This window comes from Rhineura floridana, chromosome 5 (genome assembly GCF_030035675.1).
Source record: "Rhineura floridana isolate rRhiFlo1 chromosome 5, rRhiFlo1.hap2, whole genome shotgun sequence".
NCBI classification, from domain to species: domain Eukaryota; kingdom Metazoa; phylum Chordata; class Lepidosauria; order Squamata; family Rhineuridae; genus Rhineura; species Rhineura floridana.
In genome coordinates this window covers 86,420,796-86,445,978 of record NC_084484.1, presented here as the reverse complement: position 1 = coordinate 86,445,978, position 25,183 = coordinate 86,420,796, and the positions used below count along the sequence as shown (strand labels likewise).

The 25,183-nt window shown below is 42.1% G+C and overlaps 1 protein-coding gene across 12 annotated transcripts in view; it reads left to right on the top strand.

Annotated features, from left to right (window-relative positions):
* Positions 1–25,183, top strand: part of DMD (dystrophin) — a 2,032,119-nt gene that overhangs the window by 1,084,935 nt on the left and 922,001 nt on the right. For all 12 annotated transcript variants that reach the window (XM_061627388.1, XM_061627390.1, XM_061627384.1 and 9 more), the window contains one exon: positions 6,763–6,913. In XM_061627388.1, coding sequence (XP_061483372.1) covers positions 6,763–6,913 — 151 coding nt within the window. The remainder of the gene's footprint in view (positions 1–6,762; positions 6,914–25,183) is intronic.

Sequence of the window (25,183 nt, the reverse complement as noted above, 5' to 3'; positions counted from 1 at the left end):
TCCACATCATAATGAAGCCAGGTGAACTTCTCAAACCATTTCAGCTGACAAGACCTATTACCCTTACTTTTTGGAAATTTATAGGATTTTGTTGGCACAAATCTGATGGACGAACATGGCGGTCCATCTCTTTCTTGAGGTTCAACCTCAAGGAGTTGATCATCTTCATTCAGCTTGCTGAATTGATGTGTGTCTTTAGGCAATTCTTCTGAGGCAGAAGCTGTTTTCTTGGATGGCAGCAGCCAGGCATCAAGCAATGACCTTTTTTTGGACATTGTCCTGCAAGTAATCAGAAAAAGCAACCATTTCTTCTTTCTATTTGTGTGTGTATTGAAAAATCAGTGCATGCTGCAAAGAAGCCATGCTGTCACTGTAGCTCTACAACAAAAAATGAATTTAAAATTTTTTTTACAGAATTCCTGAACATACTGGGGAAATTTCTCCCCAGTAGAAACTCTGTGTTGGGAATTGTGGCTTAAAAAGCTGCTTCCGATGTACATTTACCTTGGGAGTAAATCTCATAACTCGATGGACTTCTGTGTAAACACACATACAAATTGGGCTGCATAGCTTATATTTGCATCCCTTATTTATTCATGCCATAACTATAACCTAAAATCTATTTTGATACTAAACAGGATTTCTTTTCTATGCAGGTCAGCTAAACTACTTAGGGATTCACACAATGTCTGAGCTGAGAACAAAAAAAAATAACAATGACATGTCTCTACCCTTGTCAACGTAATGTAGTATAAAGTACAATCTCTACTTATGAAACTAATTGCATTAAGTTAGTGAACCTGCTTATGTTAAACTGTTTGAAAATTTGAGAATCTTGTGTATTTGATTCTTTATCACAATTTCAGGTGTAGTACATGAGCAGCATTTAGTTCAAACTGATATTTGTAAAACATTATACTCAAGAACGATTCTGAGTCACTGTGTTGCAGGCCTTTGTTCTTAATCTTCAGTAGGGCTCCAACATACAGATTAAAAAAGGCTGCTGCAAAGCTCTCCTCCCTGAGTTCTCCCAGCTCCAAGAAGCAGTCCCTCTGTTAGCTCAATTAAAGTACTTTTAAAGAGAAAGTGTTCCTTTCTAAGGTGTGTAAGCCCCTTTTATGAACAAAATACACCCCAAACAGTGGGACAGAAACCTGAGGGGAAGAAATGCAAATATTGCAGCACAGATCTCTAGGCAACTGGGGAAAGGTGTAGTATTCTGAGTAGTTTAAGTATGTTGCCACCTAGTAGCCAAAGGGCAGATGTATTGCTATAGCAAAGGGAGACTGAGGCCCCTTTCACACTGCACTTTATTCCATTATTCTGACGATTTATTTCCTGTTAATTTGCGCATAAAATTTGAGCTTTCACATGACATAATGGGTAGCTCCAGAATTCTGGTGGAATGTATTGGAAGTTTAGCGCTAATTTCCGCAATAAATGATACCACAAGAATTCCGACAGCAGGCTGGGAACCCGGAAGATTGCAGGAGTTTTACGCTAGCTGCCGCTGCTCATGTGACAGCCATCCCAGCATGCAGTGCGTTCCCACCCTTACCAACAGCTCTCCCAGCATGCAGTGCATTCCCATCCTTACCAACAGCCCTTCCAGCATGCAGCCTTCACGCGCTGCCGCGCTGCAACCGCCTCGCCTCCCAGCCGATCCCAGCTGCTCCTGAGAGAGCAGCCTGTGTGCTGCTGCTGCTTGTGCTCACCCAGAGCCTCTGATGCTGCGCTGCCGCGCTTCTCAGCTGATCGCGATTGCGCCTCTTTCAACCCCCCCACGCACCAAAAGAACAGGCCTCAAACCCGCTCATCCGGTGTGCATGAGGCCGAATGAAGGGGGGGGAGAAAAACTCTGCTCTGTGTGTGAAAGACTGTTGCGCAAAATGTAGGTACTGCAGTGTGAAAGGGATTTTTGAAATATGGAACGAAGCGCTACCTTTTTAATCTGGTAAACTAGCACTATTAGCCCCATGTGTGAAAGCAGCCTGAGCATGCTCCAGTTTGCTGGCTGGAACTGTTTCTAAAATGGCTGCCAGGCAAAGATCTTGATGAAAACAGAACAAAATAAACACAGTAATCTGTTAGCATTCCTAGTGTGGTCTCTATAGATTACAGAAGGGATTCTCATGCTCTGAAGACCTCTGTGTAGTGGCAGTGCAAGAAACCATTTTTTGCCAGAACTTAAGAACACTGCTGTACCACTATCACTTTTGCCTGGTCATTTCAGGGGCGCTCAGCCCACCCAAGCTTAGTCTTAGGGGGGGCTTGAGTCCCCCCTGCACCCCCGTTCCAGGGTTCATGGCTCAAATTAATCCGTAGTGTGAGGATTTTACCCCTCATTGATATATAAGTCTTGCAATGTTTGTGTTTTTTCATTGTGGCAATGAGCTTTGCCCCCCCTGCAATGTTTTGAGATTTATTTGTTTGTTTGTTTATTGCATTTGTATACCGCCCCATAGCCGAAGCTCTCTCGGGGGTTTACAACAATTAAAAACATTTTTAAAAATATACAAATTTAAAAACACATTTTTAAAAAGCAATTTAAAAGCACATGCTAAAATGCCTGGGAGAAGAGGAAAGTCTTGACCTAGAGCCAAAAAGATAACAGTGTTGGTGCCAGGCACACCTCATCAGGAAAATCATTCCATAATTTGGGGGTCACCACTGGGAAGGCCCTCTCCCTTGTTGCCAGACTCCCAGCTTCCCTCCCAGTAGGCACCTGGAGGAGGGCCTTGGATGTCGAGCATAGTGTATGGGTGGGTTCATGTTGGGAGAGGCGTTCCATCAGGTATTGTTGTCCCAAGCCATGTATGGCTTTATAGGTCAAAACCAGCACCTTGAATCGAACTCAGAAACATACAGGCAGGCAATGCAAGCAGGCCAGAATCGGTTTTATATGTTCCAACTGTCTGGTCCCTGTTACCAATCTGGCTGCTGCATTTTGCACAAGCTGCAGTTTCCGAACCATCTTCAAAGGCAGCCCCATGTAGAACACATTGCAGTAATCTAACTTGGAGGTTACCAGAGGGTGGACAACTGAAGCCAGGTTATCCCTGTCCAGATAGGGGCATAGCTGGGCCACCAACTGGAGTTAGTAGAAGGCACTCCATGCCACCGAGGCTACCTGAGCCTCAAGTGACAGAGATGGTTCTAGCAGAACCCCCAAGCTACGAATCTGCTCCTTCAGGGGGAGTGCAACCCTATCCAGGACAGGTTGGACATCCACCATCCGGTCAGAGGAACCACCCACTAGCAGCATATCTCAGTCTTGTCTGGATTGAGCCTCAGTTTATTAGCCCTCATCCAGTCCATTGTTGCAGCCAGGCACTGGTTCAGCACATTGACAGCCTCACCTGAAAAAGATGAAAAGGAGAAACGGAGCTGTATGTCATCAGCATGCTGCTGGCAACACACTCCAAAGCTCTGGATGATCGCACCCAGTGGTTTCATGTAGATGTTGAACAGCATGAGGGACAGAACTGACCCCTGTGGAACCTCATACTGGAGAGTCCAGGGTGCCGAGCAGTGTTCCCAAGCACCACCTTCTGGACCCGACCCGCCAAGTAGGAGCAGAACCACCGCCATGCAGTCCCTCCCACTCCCAACTCAGCCAGTCTTCCCAGAAGGATGCCATGGTCAATGGTATCGAAAGCCGCTGAGAGATCAAGGAGAATCAACAGAGTCACACTCCTCCTGTCTGTCTCCTGACAGGGCCACCAAGGCTGTTTCCATGCCAAAACCAGACCTGAAACCCAGTCTGTCCTGCTGACCTAACACAAGGTGCAAACACTCCAGACCAGTAGTCACAGGGACAGGGTGCTTGCAGAGGGAGATGAAGCACCTATAGACCACAGCAACCCCCCTCTCCAACCCTCAGGTCTACCATGATGCTGAACCAGAATGCTGCGGCCAGAGTTCTTACTGGGACAAAAAAAATTGATCATATAACACCTGTCCTGGCCCAGCTGCACTGGCTACCAATATGTTTCCGGGCCAGATTCAAAGTGTTGGTTCTTACCTATAAAGCCCTTAACGGCATCGGACCGCAATACCTGGCGGAACGCCTCTCCCACTATGTACCTACCCGGTCGCTGCGCTCGACGTCGAAGGCCCTTCTCCGTGTCCCAACGCATAGGGAGGCACGGAGAACGATAACTAGAGCTAGGGCCTTCTCAGTGGTGGCCCCCGAACTATGGAACGCCCTCCCTGATGAGATACGCCTGGCACCTTCTTTGTTATCTTTTTAATTTTTAATTATGTTTTATTGTGTATTGTATTTACATCCACTTGTATTTTAACCTGTTTTATTATGCTGTACAGCGTCCTGGGAGCTTATTGCTATAGGGCGGTCTAAAAATGTAATAAAATAAATAAAACCAGGTACCCTGGTAGGCATAGCTGGGAGAGACTGACTCCTCCCTGCTCACCTACCCAGGTCTCGGTTATACATGCTAGATAGGCTGCCTCATCCACAATTAAATCATGAATGAGGGAGATCTTATTATGCACCGATCTGGTGTTTAGGAGCAGCATCCAGAGGTCTGAGAGCTGGCAGATAGGGCAACCAACAAATCTGTGGGTGTGGGGAGGAACGGAACAAGGCACAGTTGCTGCCTGGGCCACGTTCCCCTTACCTGGCAAGTCCTCCTCACAACGCCATATTGCCCTCTCCCCATCACTACACTGATAGGGCCCCCCTCAAGTCTCCTCACTTGACTCTGACTCCTCTCTCCCAGGCTCATGACTCAAGACCCGCAAAAAGCCAGGCAATCAGGAGCCACCTCAGCCAGCCAGCTTATGTATCCCCTCCAGGGAAGGAACAGGTGGACGATATCAGCAACAGCTGCCTGAGGACCTGGTCCTGCAAAGTGTGACAACCTGCAGAGCAGAAGTCCAACAGGTGGTAGCCGAGCAGCAGCAGCAGCAAGCAGGCAGGCAGACAGCAGTAGCAAACGGCTCTCCTTTTTCCCTGGGTGATGGTGGTCCTCTCCTTCCTGCAGGTGTAAAGGTCGGCTGGGGTACTCCCCCCTGCCGTCCTTTGTCCCAGGAGTCAATCCCCAACCCAGGGCAATTAATCCTGGGAAATGTCTTGCTTCGCAAAGGCTGTGCACACTCACAACAGCCCCGCAAGGTAGTCAACTGCCACCACCCTCCTTACTGGTTAGCCACTCTGTGCCGAAGGGGAACCCAGAGCCCAGTCACCCACTCTGGCTTTTACAGGACAAGAGCCAAAATACACTCCTTGCTCCTAAAAGCCTCAGGTAAAACACTCTAAACTTACACGGTTGTTATGGTTGATGGTAAGGACTAAATTTAGGACTGGTCTTCTCGTGAAATGAACACACACTGATAATAGAATTAAAGTTTATTAAAAAATAAAAAAGTAAAAGAATACAAATACAAAGGTAAAAAGGTAAAAGAGGTGCATAAGGTTTAGCAGCAAAATATTTCCTTAAAGACCACACCCAAGGGGCAAGGTACAGCAAAATACTTGAGAGTTCAGTCACAAACAAAAATTACAAAGTCTATCTAGCCTATGGTTATACTTACAGAACTGAAAGACTTGTAGATAGATAGCTTTCTCCCCTCAGAGAGATTTGGGTCAGGATGGTAAGTTGGAACCACAATTGAGCAGCATCAGGTAGGCATGATGGCTCCCAAAAGTGGAACAAAAACCTAGGCTTTCTGCCCCATACTTATGGCAAAAACCCTTAGCACCAGCCAGAGGCAATTAACCAATCAAGGATGTTATGATGAGATGAAAAAACTCCTTTCTCACAGGACACAAAGCGCCGCCTCCTCAAAACTTCCCAAGGTTTATGGCCTTGATGGAACCAGGCCCCTTTGCTGATAACAAAGTGTTAGCTGGGCCTTGTAATCATCCTGAGCTGCTCTGTAAAACTGCCAACTCACACCTGTGAGCAAAACCAGTTGTTAACCTTTCAGGATCTTAGGCTATCAAAAGAGTATCAAAAAGAAAGACCCCACAATTCCTTGCTCTGCAGCCATTTTAGTTGCAGGCCAGGGGCAAGCCGGCATAAGAGCAGTTACTGTAGTTTCTGTAATCCTGATTTATGCCTTAGACCATGATGCTGTGTTCCTGTACTGAATTCTTGAATAAAGTTTCATGAAGAAAAATCCAGTTTCCTGAGTTTTGAGTCTGTTTCTTGGTTGGGAGCTAAAACAGGTACAGATTATCTAGACCTATTTCAATCTGGATTCAGGCCACGCCTGGTCATGGGACTGTATTGGCCTTAATTGCTCTGATAGATAACTTTTACAAAGATTGGGACAAGGGAAAAGCAACTTTGCTCCTTTTTCTCAATAGCACTAATAATTCTGGTCGTATGTCTTTATATCCAGCCCACTATATTTTTCTATGCATCTATCTGTGTGTGTGTATACAGATAGATTGGTTGACTGGTATGCAGATAAAGTAATATTAGACCACCTCAGCTCAACCTAACAAAAGTTTCTTTCTTGTAACATTTAAACTATAAAGGCATCACAATCAAATCCATTAATACTGGGTTGGGGAACCCATGGGTTTCCTGACGATGTTGGATTCCAGCTTCCATGAGTCCCAACCAGGATTGCCAACAGTGATGGGTATTGTAGTACAGCAGTATCTGGAGGGCCACAGGCTCCCTGTCCCTGCATTAATATTTTAAATACATAAAAAATGTTTGACATGCTGTTTGCAATCACATAATGTCCTAAAGTATAGTGTCATGCTTTTTTTATTTCCTTCCACAGACGATTTGACAAATCAGTGGAGAAATGGAGGAATTTCCATCATGATATAAAAAACTTTAACCTCTGGCTAACTGAGGCAGAACAGAATATAGCTAAAATCTGGATAGAGTCTGAGGATCCAGACATTTCCCAAACCAAGCAATACATCAAGGTAGGACCCACCATTAATACTTTTTTATTGTAAGGATTTTCTTGCCTACATGTGTTATGTGAATATATATATACTGTTGAATTCAGTGGAGCTTACTCCCCAGGTACGTCAGTGATGATGACAACCTTAATGATTACTCAGTTAGCTTATATTAAAATATTTTTTTTAAATAAAAAAATTCCTCACAGAAATCAAAAAAGATATTGCAGCACAGCTGAAAGAGATTAGTTTCCTTTATAGTTTTGTAATTTTTCCAGATTTTTATTTTGACAAACTTCACTTATTTCTGAGATTTAAAAAATACATACAAATTAGTGATGCCTAATTCTCACTCTTTCCTCCAGGAAACTCTTGTCATTCCCAGGCTACTTTCTGTACATATTAATAATGTACTTCTAAGCAGCAGTTGTTATGGATGCAACAGTGTCTTAGGCTGCATCCTAACACTACTTACCTGGGAGTAAGCCCCATTTTAGGATTGCAGTCTTAATTGCTAGCTTTGTATTACTAATGCCACGTTCTTCGTATTACCAGGAAGTTGGTATCAGTGCCAGGAATGAATAAATATATAAGGAATGGAAAAGGGGGAAGGATTAAAATAGATTCTAAAAGTTCATCTTAACCCCTTTTCCCTGATGTGCTGCTTTACTTCTTGTATGGAGCTTTGTACATGGGAGAGCACTGAAAAAAATGACTCTCTAACCTGCAGTATGAAATGGTAATAAAATCCAGAACAGTAGGGAAACTGGGTGTGCTTTGCCTTTACTATATGGTTTACTTAGCCATCTTCGGCAGGGATCAGAGTAGAGATTTTTCTATTCTGCTACATCCCTTTCATAATTTTCTTCTTTTAGCAATAACTGTGCTTCAGGGTTTCTTTATCAGGTTAGACATTACACCAATATCTTTCTCATCTCACCCTACTCCCAGCACTATTCTTCTTCCTTAAGCAGTATAGCCAATTCATTGAAGAATTATCTGTTGCCTGCTTGTAAATCATCCATAGTTATGCCATTAATACATTCATTTTTAATTTGATGAATCTAATTTTAATGCAGCCTGAAGGTGCAAACTCTTCTGGGGCAACACAAGATGCAGTGTCCATAGCAGCATAGTGCTTCTGTCCTTTTGTTAGTGAATAAGAATATGCCCACACATATTATATTCCTACTTCTCATTAGTCTTAATGTCACAAAAATGTTGTTGATAACTTTTTTTAGAGATCCGAAATTGTTCTTTGTTTAGTCTTCATGCTGTGTATTCAATGATGTATAATTTATTTCATACAACTGTGCGTGTATCTACTGTACATGTCAGGAATGGTCCTTCACATCTGTTAGAGATAAAGCTTTTCTGTTTGATGGTGTTGTGCAGTTGCTATATATGTGAATTGAGAAAATGATTAATTTTATATGCTCTGAAAGATAGTCAAATGATGTCTTAATCCTCTGTAACATTTCCTAATTGGTTTCAGCAGAGGTATCAGGCCCAGTTGACGAAATATAAACTATTTTAATATATTTCAACAAGAACTCTCAAGTGTTCTCATTATGTAGCTGGATATGTTTTGATCGCTGAATGACGATCACCTCCGAAAAACAAAAGGTTGTTCTAAAAAAATACAACAGTGTGTTTATCACCTTTTAAATTTTTAGAGGGCATTGCTGTTATATTTTTACGTTTTTCTCTGCATCAATAGGCTGGTTACATTTAATTAAAAAGCTTACAGGAAGAACGTATGTTTGCCACTTTTCTGATACACTGCAGTATAGTGTTGCAAGTACTCCATCAATCATGCCTGACTATATTATCATGAACGAGCAAACGTGGGCACCCAGAGAGAATATCACAGCTGATTTGCTGCTCCCTGATTATTTTGCTGCTGTGCTGAACCTTGGTTTGAATTAACATATTATCCAAACTGGGACTCAAGGTTTAGCTCTCTTCAGACTAGGGAATTCCACCCAATTCAGATTTGGTACTGAATCTTCCATTAATGTGCTTATTTTCTATCATATTGGATCAAATTTTTATGTAGTGATTTTCTATGGCTATTTTTGGAAACATATATATATATATTCCAGCTATCCCAGCAAGACAGAGGTGCTGTGGGTTGGTGGTTCTTGAGTTGTACCTGCACCAGTTTTCCCCTGGTCATTTACTTCTTAAGACCAGGCAGGGAGCACAGAAAGATTTCAGTCTGACTAGATCATTCTCCAAATATATATTAATGGTGTGAAAAATGCCAGACGTCCAAGCTGGATCTAGAAAGGGAAGAGGCACCAGAGATCATATCACAAACTTACATTGGATAATGGAACGGACCAAGGAATTTCAGAAGGAAATCACCCTGTGCGTATATAGCCTTTGACTCTGTAGATCATGAAAAACTATGGAATGCTTTAAAAGAAATGGGGGTGCCACAGCATCTGATTGTCCTGAAGCACAACCTATACTCTGGACAAGAGGCTACTGTAAGGACAGAATATGGTGAAACCGATTGGTTCCCAATTGGAAAGGGTGTGAGACAGGGGTATATTTTTTCACCCTATTTGTTTAATCTGTACGCAGAACATATCATACGAAAAGCGGGATTGGACCAAGATGAAGGAGGTGTGAAAATTGGAGGGAGAAATATCAATAATTTAAGATATGCAGACGATACTATACTACTAGCAGAAACCAGTAACTATTTGAAATGGATGCTGAAGAAAATTAAAGAGGAAAGCACAAAAGCAGGACTACAGATGAATGTCAAAAAGATTTATGCTGATTTAATCAGTTAATTTACACCATTAATTAGTTAATTATTTAATCAGGTGACAGCTCTAATAAGAATACAGTAATACCCCAGTTAACAAAGTACATGCATTCCCGGACATTACTTCTTTAACAAACTTTGGTACCATAGGTAGGAATAACATGGAAAGAATAGGGATAGATTCTTACAACTGCTCATAGGTGGTGGGGGCAGCTTCAAAAGGGGGTTTAAAAGGTACCTAGCCAACACCCACCAACTACCCCTCCTTCCCCCCACCCTCCTCCTCTTCCTCTGAATTGTACTGTATCCTTCCATCCCCAGCCCTGGGAGACAGCAAGCGATCTCTTTAATACAAAGCAAACACACAGGCTTCTCAGTTTCACCTTAGCAAAGCAAAGGCACAGGCTTATCACTTTACTGATAGCAAAGCGAAGACACAGGCTCATCAGTTTTACCTTAAAGTAAAGGTATAGGCTTGAAAGTTTATCCATAGCAAAGAAAAGCTAGTCAGTCTCACCTTTAAAAATGCCTTCTTTAAAAGGAGCTTCCTCCCTGGAGGATTCCTTCACTGAGGCATTACTGATATATTAGCATGCCTACTTTAAATTAACATCTCATCTTTTTTGATTTGATATGGATGGGGTTTCCCATACAAACTGTTTTAATTTTGGTAAAATAAATACTTTGGACCCAAATGTTTCTTTCCTCTGTCAGAAGGAGTCCTTCTTTGTCAGAGAAAGCTCCTTCCATTAGAAGAAATTCCCTTTGGGTTTGATTCATTGTTTACAAAGAATAATACTATATAATAATATTGTTTCATTCTCTGAGTGATGCTGTTATGGGATATTTTAACCTCATGTGGAAAAAAGTCTAAGATTTTACTAGTGAAATATTGAGCTATCACTTGCGATCTCCCAGTGGAAATACAGCACTTTAATGACTAAGAATGAGCACAGAGGTAATCAGCTGTGATATTTCTCTAGGCAGCCAACCAAGAGGTACTTTGGAAAAATGTGGGTCAGTAAGAAGATAACTAATTAAATCTAGTATCAAAGAAGAATCCAAAAGACTAAATCTCAACATTGCAGAGAGGGGAATAGGAAAGTCAGCCAAATGTGGAGGTAGTTAAATGTGAAACCCAACATCAATAATTTATAACTACTTCAGGAAGAAATATTAACCTGAACAGTCTGAATCTTCATTTTAATTTCCTCTTGATATGCGTGTTGTTTTTTCTAAAAAAAAAGGTTTCATGCATTTAATAAGAACAGAATGATGTCTGTCAGAGACATTAGGTAGCACATGTCAGGTTGAATCAAATAACACAACTGTAAGGCTATAGCACAGTAACTGAAGGCTCTTTGAAAGTGTGTGTGAGCGTGCGCGTGTGAGCGTGCGCGTGTGAGCGCGCGTGCGCGTGAGCGTGTGCGTGAGCGTGTGCGTGAGAGTGTGCGTGTGCGTGAGAGTGTGTGTGTGAGTGTGTGTGAGAGTGTGCGTGTGTGTGTGTGTGTGTGTGAGAGAGAGAGAGAGAGTGTGTGTGTGTGTGAGAGAGAGAGAGAGAGAGTGTGTGTGAGAGAGAGAGTGTGTGTGAGAGAGAGAGTGTGTGTGAGAGAGAGAGTGTGTGTGAGAGAGAGAGTGTGTGTGTGTGTGAGTGTGTGAGTGTGTGAGTGTGTGAGTGTGTGTGTGAGTGTGTGAGTGTGTGTGTGAGTGTGTGTGTGTGTGTGTGTGAGAGAGAGAGAGAGAGAATGAACTATTATTAAAATAATTGTGGCTAGAGAATTGAAAACAGTTTGCTTAGCTGCAATTGATGTTCTTGACTGGTCATTAATAATGTCATTTTAGCCCTTGCATGATTGTTTTAATAATAATAATAATAAAACCACAGCCACCACTGGGAGGGGTAAGGATACAAACTAGAACCATGGCATGAGGCAAAAGGTTAAAGAACCCCCACACAATGGCCACAATCCTGCTGCTTCCCTCTTGCAGTCTCTGTTTTATTTTATTTTTTAAAACCACACCAGCTAATGACATGATTAATGCCACAACTAGTTTCACCCTGTGCAATCACATATACAAGTGCTGCACATCTGCACCTGTGCAGAGTCAACTGCAAGAACATTCTAGGATTGTATTCAGGAATCTGGCAATCTTACCCTGCCCCTGTGTTCAAGAGCTGGTTTTGACTATTTGCAAATGCTTAAAGTCATCTCTCCCTAGCCTGCTGCCCTCCAGATGCTGTTGGGCTCCAGTTTCAGTCAGCATCCAGCTAGCATGGTCCATGGCCAGGGATGATGGGAGCTGTATTCTAACAACATCTGGAGGGTGTTAGTTTGGGAAAGGCTGCCTTAAGGAGTAGGCTGCCCATTAGCTACCGGGCCAAGTTCAAGGTTCTAGTTTTGGTGTACAAAGCCCTATGTAGCTTGGGACCAAGATACTGGAAAGATTGTCTTACCCCTTATATACCCAGCCGATCACTGAGCTCTGCAGGTGAGGGCCTCCTGCAGATATCATCTTATCGTTTATTCTGTACAATATAGGAAGCGGACCTTCAGTGCTGAAGCACTTACCCTTTGCAATTCTCTCTCCTTAAATGTTAGACAGGCACCATCTCTGTTATATTTTTGGTGCCTACTGAAAAAGCTAAAATAAACCCTGTGCTTTGTAAAGCTTCTGTTTCAAAATCCAGCTGTGAACAAAATTCTTAACAAATTATTTATACGTGATATTTTAAGTGTTATAGTTGTGTGTGAACATTATACTGGAATAGTGTTCTCTCAGGAGCCATAAACAGATCAGAGTTCACTTTCTGCTATGAAAACAGAAATAAAAACCTCACTGGGACATTTAATCGCAATATGCTGTCTTGGAATTAAAAATCCATTTTGCATCAAGTCTCACTGGAACAACCAACACTGTCTTGTTTATAAAAGTCAATTTTAAACTTTTAGCACACAAACGAAAGAACTCTGAAGCAGATGTTGTTCAGCTTTCAATTAAGCACAATCATATTCCTAAGAGAAACAAATGAATAGTTTTGCACTGTATCTGCAAGTCCATTGATTAAATCCATAATAACCACTAAGCGGCAAGTCTTTAATTTTATTCTGAGTCTTGTTAATAGAGCCATTAAGTTATGAGTTTAACTAATATTGTTGTTGTTATGTGCCTTCAAGTTGATTACAACTTATGACAACCCTATGAATCAGCGACCTCCAATAGCATCAGTCATGAACCACCCTGTTCAGATCTTGTAAGTTCAGGTCTGTGGCTTCGTTTATGGAATCAATCCATCTCTTGTTTGGCCTTCCTCTTTTTCTACTCCCTTCTGTTTTTCCCAGCATTATTGTCTTTTCTAGTGAATCATGTCTTCTCATGATGTGTCCAAAGTATGATAACCTCAGTTTCATCATTTTAGCTTCTAGTGACAGTTCTGGTGTAATTTGTTCTAACACCCAATTATTTGTCTTTTTCGCAGTCCATGGTATGCGCAAAGCTCTCCTCTAGCACCACATTTCAAATGAGTTGATTTTTCTCTTATCCGCCTTTTTCACTGTCCAACTTTCACATCCATACATAGAGATTGTGAATACCATGATCTGAATGATCCTGACTTTAGTGTTCAGTAATACATCTTTGCATTTAAAGACCTTTTCTAGTTCTCTCATAGCTGCCCTCCCCAGTCCTAGCCGTCTTCTGATTTCTTGACTATTGTCTCCATTTTGGTTAATGACTGTGCCGAGATATTGATAATCCTTGACAAGTTCAGTGTCCTCATTGTCAAGTTTAAAGTTACATAAATTTTCTGTTGTTATTACTTTAGTCTTTTTGACGTTCAGCTGTAGTCCTGCTTTTGTGCTTTCGTCTTTAACTTTCATCAGCATTCGTTTCAAATCGTTACTGGTTTCTGCTAGTAGTATGGTATCATCTGCATATCTTAAATTATTGATATTTCTCCCTCCAATTTTCACACCTCCTTCACCTCCACCTTGGTCCAATCCCGCTTTCCTCATGATAGGTTCTGCGTATAGATTAAACAAACAGAGTGATACAATAAACCCCTGTCTCACACACTTTCCGATTGGGAACCAATCGGTTTCTCCATATTCTGTCCTTACAGTAGCCTCTTGTCCAGAGTATAGGTTGTGCATCAGGACAATGAGATGCTGTTGCACCCCCATTTCTTTTAAAGCATTCCATAGTTTTTCATGATCTACACAGTCAAAGGCTTTGCTGCAATCTATAAAGCACAGGGTGATTTCCTTCTGAAATTCCTTGGTCTATTCCATTATCTAAAGTATGTTTGCTATATGATCTCTGGTGCCTCTTCCCTTTCTGCTCCCTGCCTGGTCTTAATAAGTAAATGACCAGGGACAAACCAGTGCAGGTACAACTCAAGAACCACCAACCCACAGCGCCTCTGTCTTGCTGGGATTCAGACTCAGTTTATTGGCCTCATCCAGCCCACCACCAAGTCCAGGCACCAGTCCAGGACTTGCACAGCTTCTCCCAATTCAGATGTTATGGAGAAATAGAGTTTCATGAGCTTCACAGAAGTAGGCTGAAAAAGCCTAGTGTCTTATTACCTTACAATACTGATTTGAGTTTCAATATTTCAAAATAAAATATCATACAGAATGAAATTACAAGGTACCATTTGCAGTTCAGTAATATGAGAGCATTGGTCTGGAGCCTGATTACTTTTGTGTTTAGGTGTGTAAGCCCCCTTCAACCAGAAAGGTTCAGAAGCATAAGGCAGGGTATTACATTCTTAAATAAGTAAACCATATAGATTTCTCAAAAATATTCACCAGGCCACTTGCTCTTTCCCTGCCTTCCCTCCTCTCCCATCCTTGCATATCAGCTGTGGATTAGTTTGTCCTAATGTTAAACCACAAAGCAAAATTGAGATCAACTGAATGTATAATTTATTTTAAACGATAACTAATCCCACACTTTCATTACCCTTTTTCATTGTCAACTGATTTTACAGCTCTAGGTGTTTTAAATTGCCATTGTGAAGTCCAACTGCATCTAATTTTACAGTGTGTTTAAAACTCTAACAACTATTTACACAACAGCTTTTAAGTGCCATTTCTGAATATGTTTGTTTTACTTGATTCCCCCTCCCCAAGCATAATGCAAGGAATTTTCGAAGTCATGGTGCTATGACATTAACTTTAGTTATAATTCTATGTTTGTGTTGTAACTGAGTTTCTTAAGATGTTCTCATGTGTATATCGCACTGAAGCACTGTCGTGCCTTCTGAGGCTATTCTTGGAAGAGAAAATTTTGTCCATAAACAGGAATTCCCATTTTCGGTGCCAAGCATTTCCCTCATTGAAGAGAAAGGGAATACCTGCTCAGGGATCTATGTGCATGTTAGATCTTCTGTTACAACCCAGATGGAGAGTTTGTGACCGTCCAGATATTGATGGACTACAACACCCATTTTCCCCTAACTATAGGCTATGTTGGCTGGGGTAATAGAGTTAGAGGGCCACAGCTTTAGACCCTTCATTGTTATCACAACTCTGTGAAGGCAGATTTTTTATGTTCCCATTTAGCAAATGGACAATTAAAGCTGAAAACAGATATCTTATCCAATATTCAATAGAGATCTGTAGTAGAAATTGGACTAAGATCAATAATCTACATAGGCCATATTAGGTAATAGGCTGGACTCTGTGAAGACTCCATCTTTATGTCTGGACAGGCAATAAGTGAGCACTGGACTGTTATCTCTGCTCCTTTAACCTACTTCTCATTTCTTCTTTGTTGAATGAGAAAGACATTACATTGGCTTCATTAAAGTATGGTGTTAGTACTGTACAACATAAGCAGAAACTTCAAATAAATAATTAGTGCCACAGCTATTAATCAGTTTGGGCTGGTTTCTGTGCTATTTCTTTGTGACAGTGTACATACCCACTCTTCTAAGCAAAGATGCTATGTTACCCTCACAGCAATATATTTCCTCTGATGTTTTTCCCCATTTCTAAGTTTCTTAAAAACATAATTAGAAATAACAAAGGATGTCAGTCAGATCCACACTTGGGGAAAGAAGAAAGATACTGTTTGACAATTGTTAACTGTAGATTCTTTTTCACTATATGAAATATTCTACTAACTATGCCACAAAATATAATATTCCAAAGTACCACTTCCTGCTGAAAAATGTAACATATGAAACTGCAGCTGATTTAATGCTAAAAATGCTCCTTTCACTATGTTCAATAGAGAAACAACTCCTGACTTTTGTAGCCATTCTGTTAATCCTGCTTTGTTAGCACTATGTCTGCCAGTAGTGGGCAGGGCTGGCACCAAAGGGCAGCCAAATTGGGCCCTGGCCGAGGGCCCTGTGTCCCAGAGGGGCCCTTTGGCCCCTCCTTAGGGTGGAAGGGTAGCTACTCCAGTTCCATGATCTGCAGTAGCAGCAGCTCCCGACCCTGCTGCAGAACACAGAACGGGAGCTCCCAGGCACACACCCCTATACAGACTGAAGGCTATGGTCTAAAGGCACATAAGGCCAGCACCCTGCTGAAGCTAAGCAGGGTCAGGTCTGGTCAGTGCCTGGATGAGAGACAGCCTGGCAACCATATGTCAGCCGCCTTGGGTTTCTATCATGAAAAGAAAGGAGGGGTATAAATGTAATAAATAAATAAATAATAAAAGAGAAGCACCCCTGCCTGAGGTTCTCTAGATGGGCAGCAAAAGTGGAAGCAAGCTCAGTTGGCCTCTGCCACTATTATCTATCCTTCCCACAGACCACCTATGGATCTACAACTGTACACTAGGATCTATTTATAGCCTTTTTTCTGATACAATGTGCAAAGTCCACTGTTTAAGTGAACCTGTTTGTCTTTGAGCTGTCGAGAAGATGGTGTGACATTTCTGTTGTTTTCCATGTGAACAGGGGCGTCACTACCGGGGTGCGGTGGGTGCGGATCGCACCCGGGTGACACCATGAGGGGGTGACACCCAGAGCTGCACCCCCCACACTCCCGCTAGTGACGCCGCTGCCTACCCCTTCTGCAGAGCGCGGAGACGGAGAGGCGGCTCCTCTCCTCACCCGGCGTGCTTCTGCCCTCCCCCCGACTGTCAGCCCGTCGGTCCACGTACCTCCCCTCTCCTCACCAACCACTCCACCCCCTTCTCCGTTTTCCACCCACCTCCCCCTGGTGAATTTCAGGGCTCTCCGGCTTGTTCTGTTTGTTGATCCTTCCTTTGGGGAGGGGGCCGAGAGTGGTGGAGCAGCAGGGGGGAGGGAGGGAGAGGGCGGGGACTTGGGGCTTTGGAGATGGCGGCAGCTCCTCTCATTGCCACTGAGTTGCACTTCTCCTCCTCAGGCTGCAGGGGCCCCCGGCAGCTGGTCCGGTGCGCGCCGAAAGCAGGCACCTGCTCGCTGGCAGTGAAGCCTGGACAGGCCTTCCACCATCAGCGTGGAGTGTGGCGCGTGCGTGTGCACGCGTGCACAACCAGCCACCCCTGTCCATGCCCCTGGGAGGGTGTGCGCTGGAGGTCCGCACCCCCCCCGCACTCCCGCTAGTGACGCCACTGCATGTGAATTAGCACTTCCCAAAACATTTTGCACTTTCTTAATATGTAAAACTTTATTTAAATGCCTCCGGGTGTGCCTCAGGGATTCGTTTGTTAATGTTTCTATAATGCTTTGAAAATGTTCTTTAGCACATTAGACTTTAGTGTTGTAGTTAATGCATTTCCATCTCAAGTGTGTCACATTGCTGGCATTGATATGCTAATATTCATGTTTGTTTCACCCTGAATGTATTTAATGAATTTATGATAAAGGTCCAATGAGGGAACAACTGGCTTCACTACATGCAGAGATTCTGACACACACACATACGGAGAAATGTTGCAAATCTTCCTATAACTTTCTTTCCCTTGGAAGTCCTATGATGCTTTTCCTTAGCAGGAATCTCCACATCTGCCTTGAGGGTGCTTTCCATGAAAATCAGTGGCAGCTCTAAACTACACATTTACTGTTCACATCCAGCGGTGTCACTAGCGGAAGTGCGGGGGGGTGCGGACCTCTGGCGCGTGCCCTCCCAGGGGCATGGACAGGGGTGGCTGGTCTCGTGTGCGCTCAGCACGCACGCGCTCCAACCTAACAATCTCTCCCAGTGATTAAATCCTGGAGTCTGGACCCTGAGGCCCCGCCCCACGGGAGATCATCCAGGCCGCTGGCGCCCTTCCCTCACGCAGCACCTCTGATAACGTCTAAGCACACATGCTGTGCCGCACAGGCCGGGCAGGCAGCTCAGCTTTCCGCCGGCCCTCAGTGGTGTCTGCCTGTCCCGCTTCTTTCTGGACCTGGTGCCGTCCGCAGCCTAGGGGCGGGGCGGTTCTGGTGTAACCCCGTCCATGGTGTCACCCGGGTGCAGCCCGCACCTGCCGCACCCGGCTGGTGACGCCCCTGTTCACATCTGTGGTAGAGAGTTAGCGTGGTTTCTAAGGTCTGTGCTGCGGTGCTGTGTATTTGTCCGCTTGTATGTGTTGGCATGGAGAGTATTAGAGATGACTGTAAGAGTTCATTGGGCTAACTGGATCTTGCTTTTGAGGGGAAAGTCTAGATGAATCCCATTAGAATTCCAGGTTTTGAGGAAACAGGAAAAGGCTAGCCCCTGTTGAAAGGGAGAGTAGCTGTGTAAGTGAGCTCAGGGGACAGTAGGACACTTTTTGTGAACAGCAGTTGGAAGAGAGACATTGATTATTAGCATCATAATGTTGAGGTTTAAACCAACTGTCACCAACCTGGTGGCCTCCAGAAATTTTGGGCTACAACTGCTGTTATCTCCAGCTCACATGGTAATGCTGGCTGGGGCTGTTAGGAGCTGCAGTCCAAAACAACTAGAGGTCACTAGGCTAGGGAAGGCTGATATAAACCCTTTCAGTTTAATAGTTGAAATAGCAAATCCAGTTCTCTATTTTTATATGGAATTTTTAAAAATATAGTAAACAAATAATTTATTCAGCCCCTTAAACAACAAGGTGGTTCTTTTTTTGCCCTGGCTCATCATTTGTAAGCTAAAAGCCTCCTCCAGTCTGGTGCTCTCCAGATGTTTAGGACTAATGCATTGTTTAATCCTGACCATTGCTAGAACATTAGTCTTCAACCCAGGCCATGCTAGCAGAGACTGATTGGATTTGTAGTCCAAGATATCTGGAGGGCACCTGGTTGGATAAGGCTGAACTAAGAAATAATACAATATAATAAGGGCAGACAACTAAAACAAAGAAGTGATCAACATGTGTAAGAGTGGCCCCTGGCCCAGCCCCTGACCTTTACAACTTTAATGTGTTCTTTCTGTATAGTGGCCATATAAGTACAAACTGTAGATGTGTAGATATGGATATGTCCTCCAAAAATTCTGGACACAGGTTGTGCTGAGAAAGCCGACACATATATATAGTGTACAGACATGAAGCCTGCGTAGAACTGGTTGCCAATGCATTTTACCCCCCCCATGTCATTTGATTCATTTACATAGGGACTCTAAGAAAGAGAGAAAAAGAAGGAAGGAAACTTAATAAAAGAAATGCATTTTAACATATTTCTTACCGTCTGCAAGGGATTGAATCGCCCAGATCTCACCAAGGACAGTATTCTCAACTAAGAGGAGAAGCATTTAAAATGCATGCAAAAAAGCAGAAATTTGTGCTTTGATAAGCAGAAAAAGAAAGAAAAGCTGAGGAATAATGAAGTTGTACTCCTCACACTTCTCGTGGTACAATATTCTGTTCCTCTCCCCCACTAGATGAATTCACCATCTAGCATTGGCTGAGGGACTAGATGTAGTTAGCATAGGCCTGAGTGAGAACTGACTCACTTGATTGTCTCATATTTAAAGAAAGTAGAAAGGAATGTTGTACATCAAGAATTAAGCATTAAGATATATCATCTGAGAGGCTTTTTAAGGACAATAGTCAATGGCCTAAATCATTCTCAGCCTCATAATAATAATAATAATAATTTAATTTTTGTGTCGCCTATCTGGCCGAAGTCACTCTAGGCGACGTACACAATTAAATTCCAGTAAAATTACAATTTAAAATACAGAGCAAATACAATACAGCATCATAAAACAGTGTATAAACAACGGGCATTCAGTAATATTGATAAAGATTAGCCCACCCTGGAGGTCCCGAAGGCCTGTTCAAAAAGCCAAGTTTTTAATGCTCGGCGAAATGCATCCAGGGAGGGGGCATGTCGAAGATCGAACGGGAGGGAGTTCCAGAGAGTGGGGGCCGCCACTGAGAATGCCCACTCCCTAGTTCCCACCAACCTAGCTGTTTTTGTTGGTGGTACTGAGAGAAGGCCCTGCGTGGCTGATCTGGTCAGGTGGCTTAATTGGTGGTACTGGAGGTGTTCCTTCAGGTAAACTGGGCCGAGACCGTATAGGGATTTAAAGGTTAATACCAACACCTTGAATTGGGCCCGGAAAACAACTGGAAGCCAGTGTAGATGAACTAACACCGGCGTAATGTGGTCACGGCGGCGGCTATTTGTGAGCAGACGACCCGCCGCATTTTGTACCAGCTGTAGTTTCCGGACCGTTTTCAAGGGTAACCCCACGTAGAGCGCATTGCATATTATACTCCTCCCAGTCTTCTACCCAGTAATAGCATTCAAGACCCTTCATCTATGTGCTCAGTCTTATGTGTGTGTGTTTTAAGTTGTGGCCTGTTTTTGTCCACTTTCCACCACTCTCTAGCCACACAGCTGCAGGCACAAGTGTTTGTTGCACAGACTGGATTCAAATAATCTCTCTCTATTTCTGCTACCAAGCCTAGCACATTTTCACATAGGCTTCATTATTTGCATTTAGAATTATTCAGCTAATATAACCAATGACCACTTCAGAACACTCTGTTTTTAATCTACCAGATTAAACATCAGTACTTTGTCTACTTTACACTTTGGCCATTTATTCATATGCCCATTTCTAATATTAGTGTCATGTCTTCATAAAATTCATGGATTCATTTTCATAATTAAACTGTATTTTTATAGAAAAATAATAATCCTTTAGTATGAGATTAAGAGGAACTTGATTCAGTTTAAATTTTGGATTGTAAAATTCAGTACAGTGCAAAGAAATAAAATATATGTGTCAGTTTAAATATACCCATTGAAGTTGATCACATGATTACTATTGGAGTGAATTAATAAATGAATTAATCAGTAAAATAATACATAATCAAAACGAATGTTTAACATCCAAGACCATAAACTAAATAGAATATACATTTCTTTGAAGTTGAATGATCTAACCCTTCTAAATAGTACAAGTTCATTTCCAGAAATTATTTTTTAATCAGAAGCAGATTTGTTGTGCTATATATTGTATTTATTTCAAGGCTTATGTGATGCTGTACATGTCTTTATACTGAACCAAAATTAATTTAAAACAATATGATGCATGAGGTGCTTGGTTGAGTTTTAAAAGTCTTTGTGTGTGTGTGTGTGTTACCAATTACGGCTGTGATCACCAGTGCAACAACACTGTAGCTAATAATAATAATAATAATAATAATAAATACAACATTATAATTTTTAACTCTTCAAGGTACATGATACTAGTAATTATTGGGTATTGGTGATCATGAAAAATCCACTCTCAGTCAGGAAAAGTCCTGAGTGAGCAGACTTTTGGAAGCTCTTCCAGTTGAGCCTTTTATTCTGCACCATCCCTGCCTTATTCACTGATTTTTCAGAGGGTCATTTTCTTAAATTGCTCCCCTTCTTAAAGCAAGCTATCATTCTTTAAATGGAGGTTGTTGCAGTCTGTCATATCACAAACAAACAAAAAATCCTTTCAAAAAATCCTGGGGAGGGATGTGAAGCATAGCTTGGGGGCAATGCCCCCCCCATGGCTACAGGGCAGTTACAACCACAAAACATGAGCATTCACTCAGAAAACATGAATACTAAGTGCCAAAGGACATAGGCAAAAAAAAAAAAATCTCCATAGAACATGTATGTACACATGCACAAATATACAAATATACAAAAGTGCAACACACTAACATGATTAGGCAAAGCTGCTTATCCTCACATGCACATCAAATAGAAGAGGAAGGGGGCACAGAAAAGACAGTGAGAAGGAAGCCCCCAGAATAAATGGCCAATTCAGCAAAAAACCCACAAACTATTAAAAACCACAGTCTGCCACCAGTGCATGTTCTGTTGCAGAAGCAGCAACCCACAGCTCTAAGGGAAGCTCTTGCAAGAACCCAGAAAAATACTGAATTCCATTTCCATCTAATATACAAACCTTTTAATTATTGTTATTCCTCTGTTCTTCCTTTCACACTTACACATGCTAACGCTACCTCCTCATTCAACAGTTACAGGTGGGATAAGAAATTCCTATGCTGATTTTGAATAAACAATGCAGTGAATAAACCAACCACACAATTTCCCACCTTCCTGTTTGACCAGAGGAATATAATAACCAAGTTAGCATCCAAATTGCTGGTGTCCACACTCCTAGCATCACTACTGTACTGCACTTTATTTTAAGTCTAGTGAAACATAGCACAGCTCCATGGTGCTATATTTACTGTTTTTTCTGTTTTACAACCTTTTGAGGCCAGAGAGAGAGAAGGCTACAGTTACCATAATGTTGTGCTGTGTTTCCCGAACGATGGAGCACAGTATAGTACTGTGTTCATGGCATATTGCTCTTGCTGTTAAGGTCAGGAGAGGAAAATATTATTAGCAGGCAATGCTGCATTTCTATAGCACTGTGGCAATAATGTGTTCCTCACATTGTCAAGACCAGGAGAAAAAGATAGAAGGAACAGTGATATTATTTACAATAATTTTATATCAACCTTCATACAAATCCCAAGGCAGTTTACAAATAGTAAGCACACAACTTCAGAAAATAATACATTAAAACAAAACGAGCAAAAGGATGTCACAATAAATAGACTAGAGTAACCATAATTTTCTACCCAGCTGGACACCATCTTATCAGAGATACCTAAGGAGGATAAAAGTATCCTCCTAGGCGATTTCAGTGCAAGAGTTGGGCATGATTTTGATTTATGGCCAGAAACCATTGGGAAAGGAGGAGCTGGCAATAGCAACCTGAATGTAGTTCTACTTCTGACTACATGTGCAGAGCATAATCTTGTTATTACAAACACACTCTTTCACCAGAAAAATAAATTTAAAACATCATGGAAGCACCCACGGTCAAAACACTGACTGGCATCTCCTGGATTACGTAATTGTCCGTGCCAGAATTCATCGTGATGTACTCCTCACTAGGACCATGACGAGTGCTGATGACTGCTGGACAGATCACTGATTAATTCTATCCACTATGGCCATTAATATTGTTCCTTAACACAGGCTCCAAGGAAGAAAACTAAGGTGTAAAATGAACATCCACACCCTTCAAGATCCTATTAAGCAAGCTTGATTTCAAACAACTCTTAAGAAACATCTACCCATGGAACTCCCTGAAGACATCGGAGAACACTGTATTAAACTGAAGACATCCATTATTGCAGCATGTGAACAAACTATTGGATATCAAACTAAGAAATAGCAGGATTGGTTTGATGAGAATGATAGTGAGATTGAACATATCAATGACAAGAAAAGGAAAGCCTTCCAGATATGGCAGAAAGACATTAACAGTGCTGCTAAGAAAAAAAAGCTATGCCAGTGCAAAGGCTGAGGTCCAAAGAAGATCTACTGAACTTAAGAACACCTGGTGGATAAAGAAAGCTCAAGAAGAGATTTTAATGTTTTAATGTATTTGTATGTTTTTATTCTATATGTCACCAAGAGTGGCTGGACAACCAGCCAGATGGGCAACTAATAAATCTAAGAAATAAAGAAATAAAGAAATCCAGCACTTTGCAGATGCTCACAATGTACAGGGCTTTTTTAATGCCACAAAGGCCATCTATGGACTTACAAATTATGGTACAAATCCCTTACATTCAATGGATGGTAGCAAGCTTCTTAAGGATAAAGAATCTATTGCACTGCATTGGAAAGAGCATTACCATGACCTCCTTAATCGTAACTGGTGAGGTCTACTCACAAATTCCACAACAACAAACTAGAGACGAGCTTGCACTATCCCCTAATTTCGATAAAGCCATTAATCAAATGAAGAATAACTAAGCTAGTGGACCTGATGGGATTCCTGCTGAAGTATTTAAAGAAGGTGGGCCTGAACTTACACAACAGCCTCATAAGCTCATAGAAAAAGTCTGGATGAGGGAGGAAATCTCAGAAGACTTTAGGGATGCCATAATTATCACTCTTTTCAAGAAGGGTGATAGAACAGATTGTGGGAACTATCGAGCTATGTTTCTTCTTGCTACCACAGGTAAAATGCTTGCAAGGATCCTCACAAATCGCCTCCTACCTATCTCAGAAGATGTCCTCCCCAAATCTCAAAATGGTTTCTGCACTTCCAGGGGGACAGTGGACATGATCTTCACTGCACGACAGCTTCAAGAAAAATGCTGGGAGCAGAATCAACCTTTATATATGGCATTTATTGATCTGACTAAGGCCTTTGATACTGTGAATCGAATCGCTCTCTGGACCATCCTTCTGAAAACTTTTTAACCTCAGTAGACTGAAAGCAAAAAGTAAAGTAATTACAACCTCTGTCGTATAACTTCAATATGCCAATGATAATGTCGTTTCCGCACATTCAGAGAAAGATCTTCAAACTATCCTAAATGTCTTTGCAGAAGCATATGGAAAGCTTGGGCTTTCACTGAATATCAACAAAACCAAAGTGCTTCATCAACATGTGCAAACTAGTCCCTCTGTAGCACCATCAATCCAACTTAGTGGTGCGATGCTGGAGGACGTTGATCACTTTTCCTATCTTGGCAGCCATCTTTCTGTACAAGCTGTCATTGATGCTGAAATTCAATGTCATCTGAACTCTGCAAGTGCCACATTCTCCCAAATGAAGCTTAGAGTGTTCGAGGATTGGGATATTCGCAGGGAGACCAAAATGCTTATTTACAAAGCCATTGTACTTCTGACCTTACTGTACGCCTGTGAAACATGGACCATTTATAAATGTCACTCCCAACTTCTTGAAAGATTCCACCAACGCTGCCTCCAGAAAATTCTGCAAATTACTTGAGAAGACAGATAGACTAATGTTAGCTTTTTGGAAGAAGCAAAGACTACCAGTGTTGAAACAATGATAATTCAACATCAACTTCACTGGACCGGCCATGTTGTTTGAATGCCTGATTGCCATCTTCCAAAGCAGCTACTTTACTCCCAACTTAAGGATGGAAAACGGAATATTGGTGGACAGCAAAAGAGGTTTAAAGATGTTCTTAAAGCTAATCTTAAAAATTTTAACATGAGCATCGAAAACTGGGAAGCTTTGGCCCATGAGCGTCCCAATTGGAGGTCGGCTATTATCAAAGGTGCTATGGACTTTGAAGAAGCACGAGTACAGGGTGAAAGGGACAAGCAA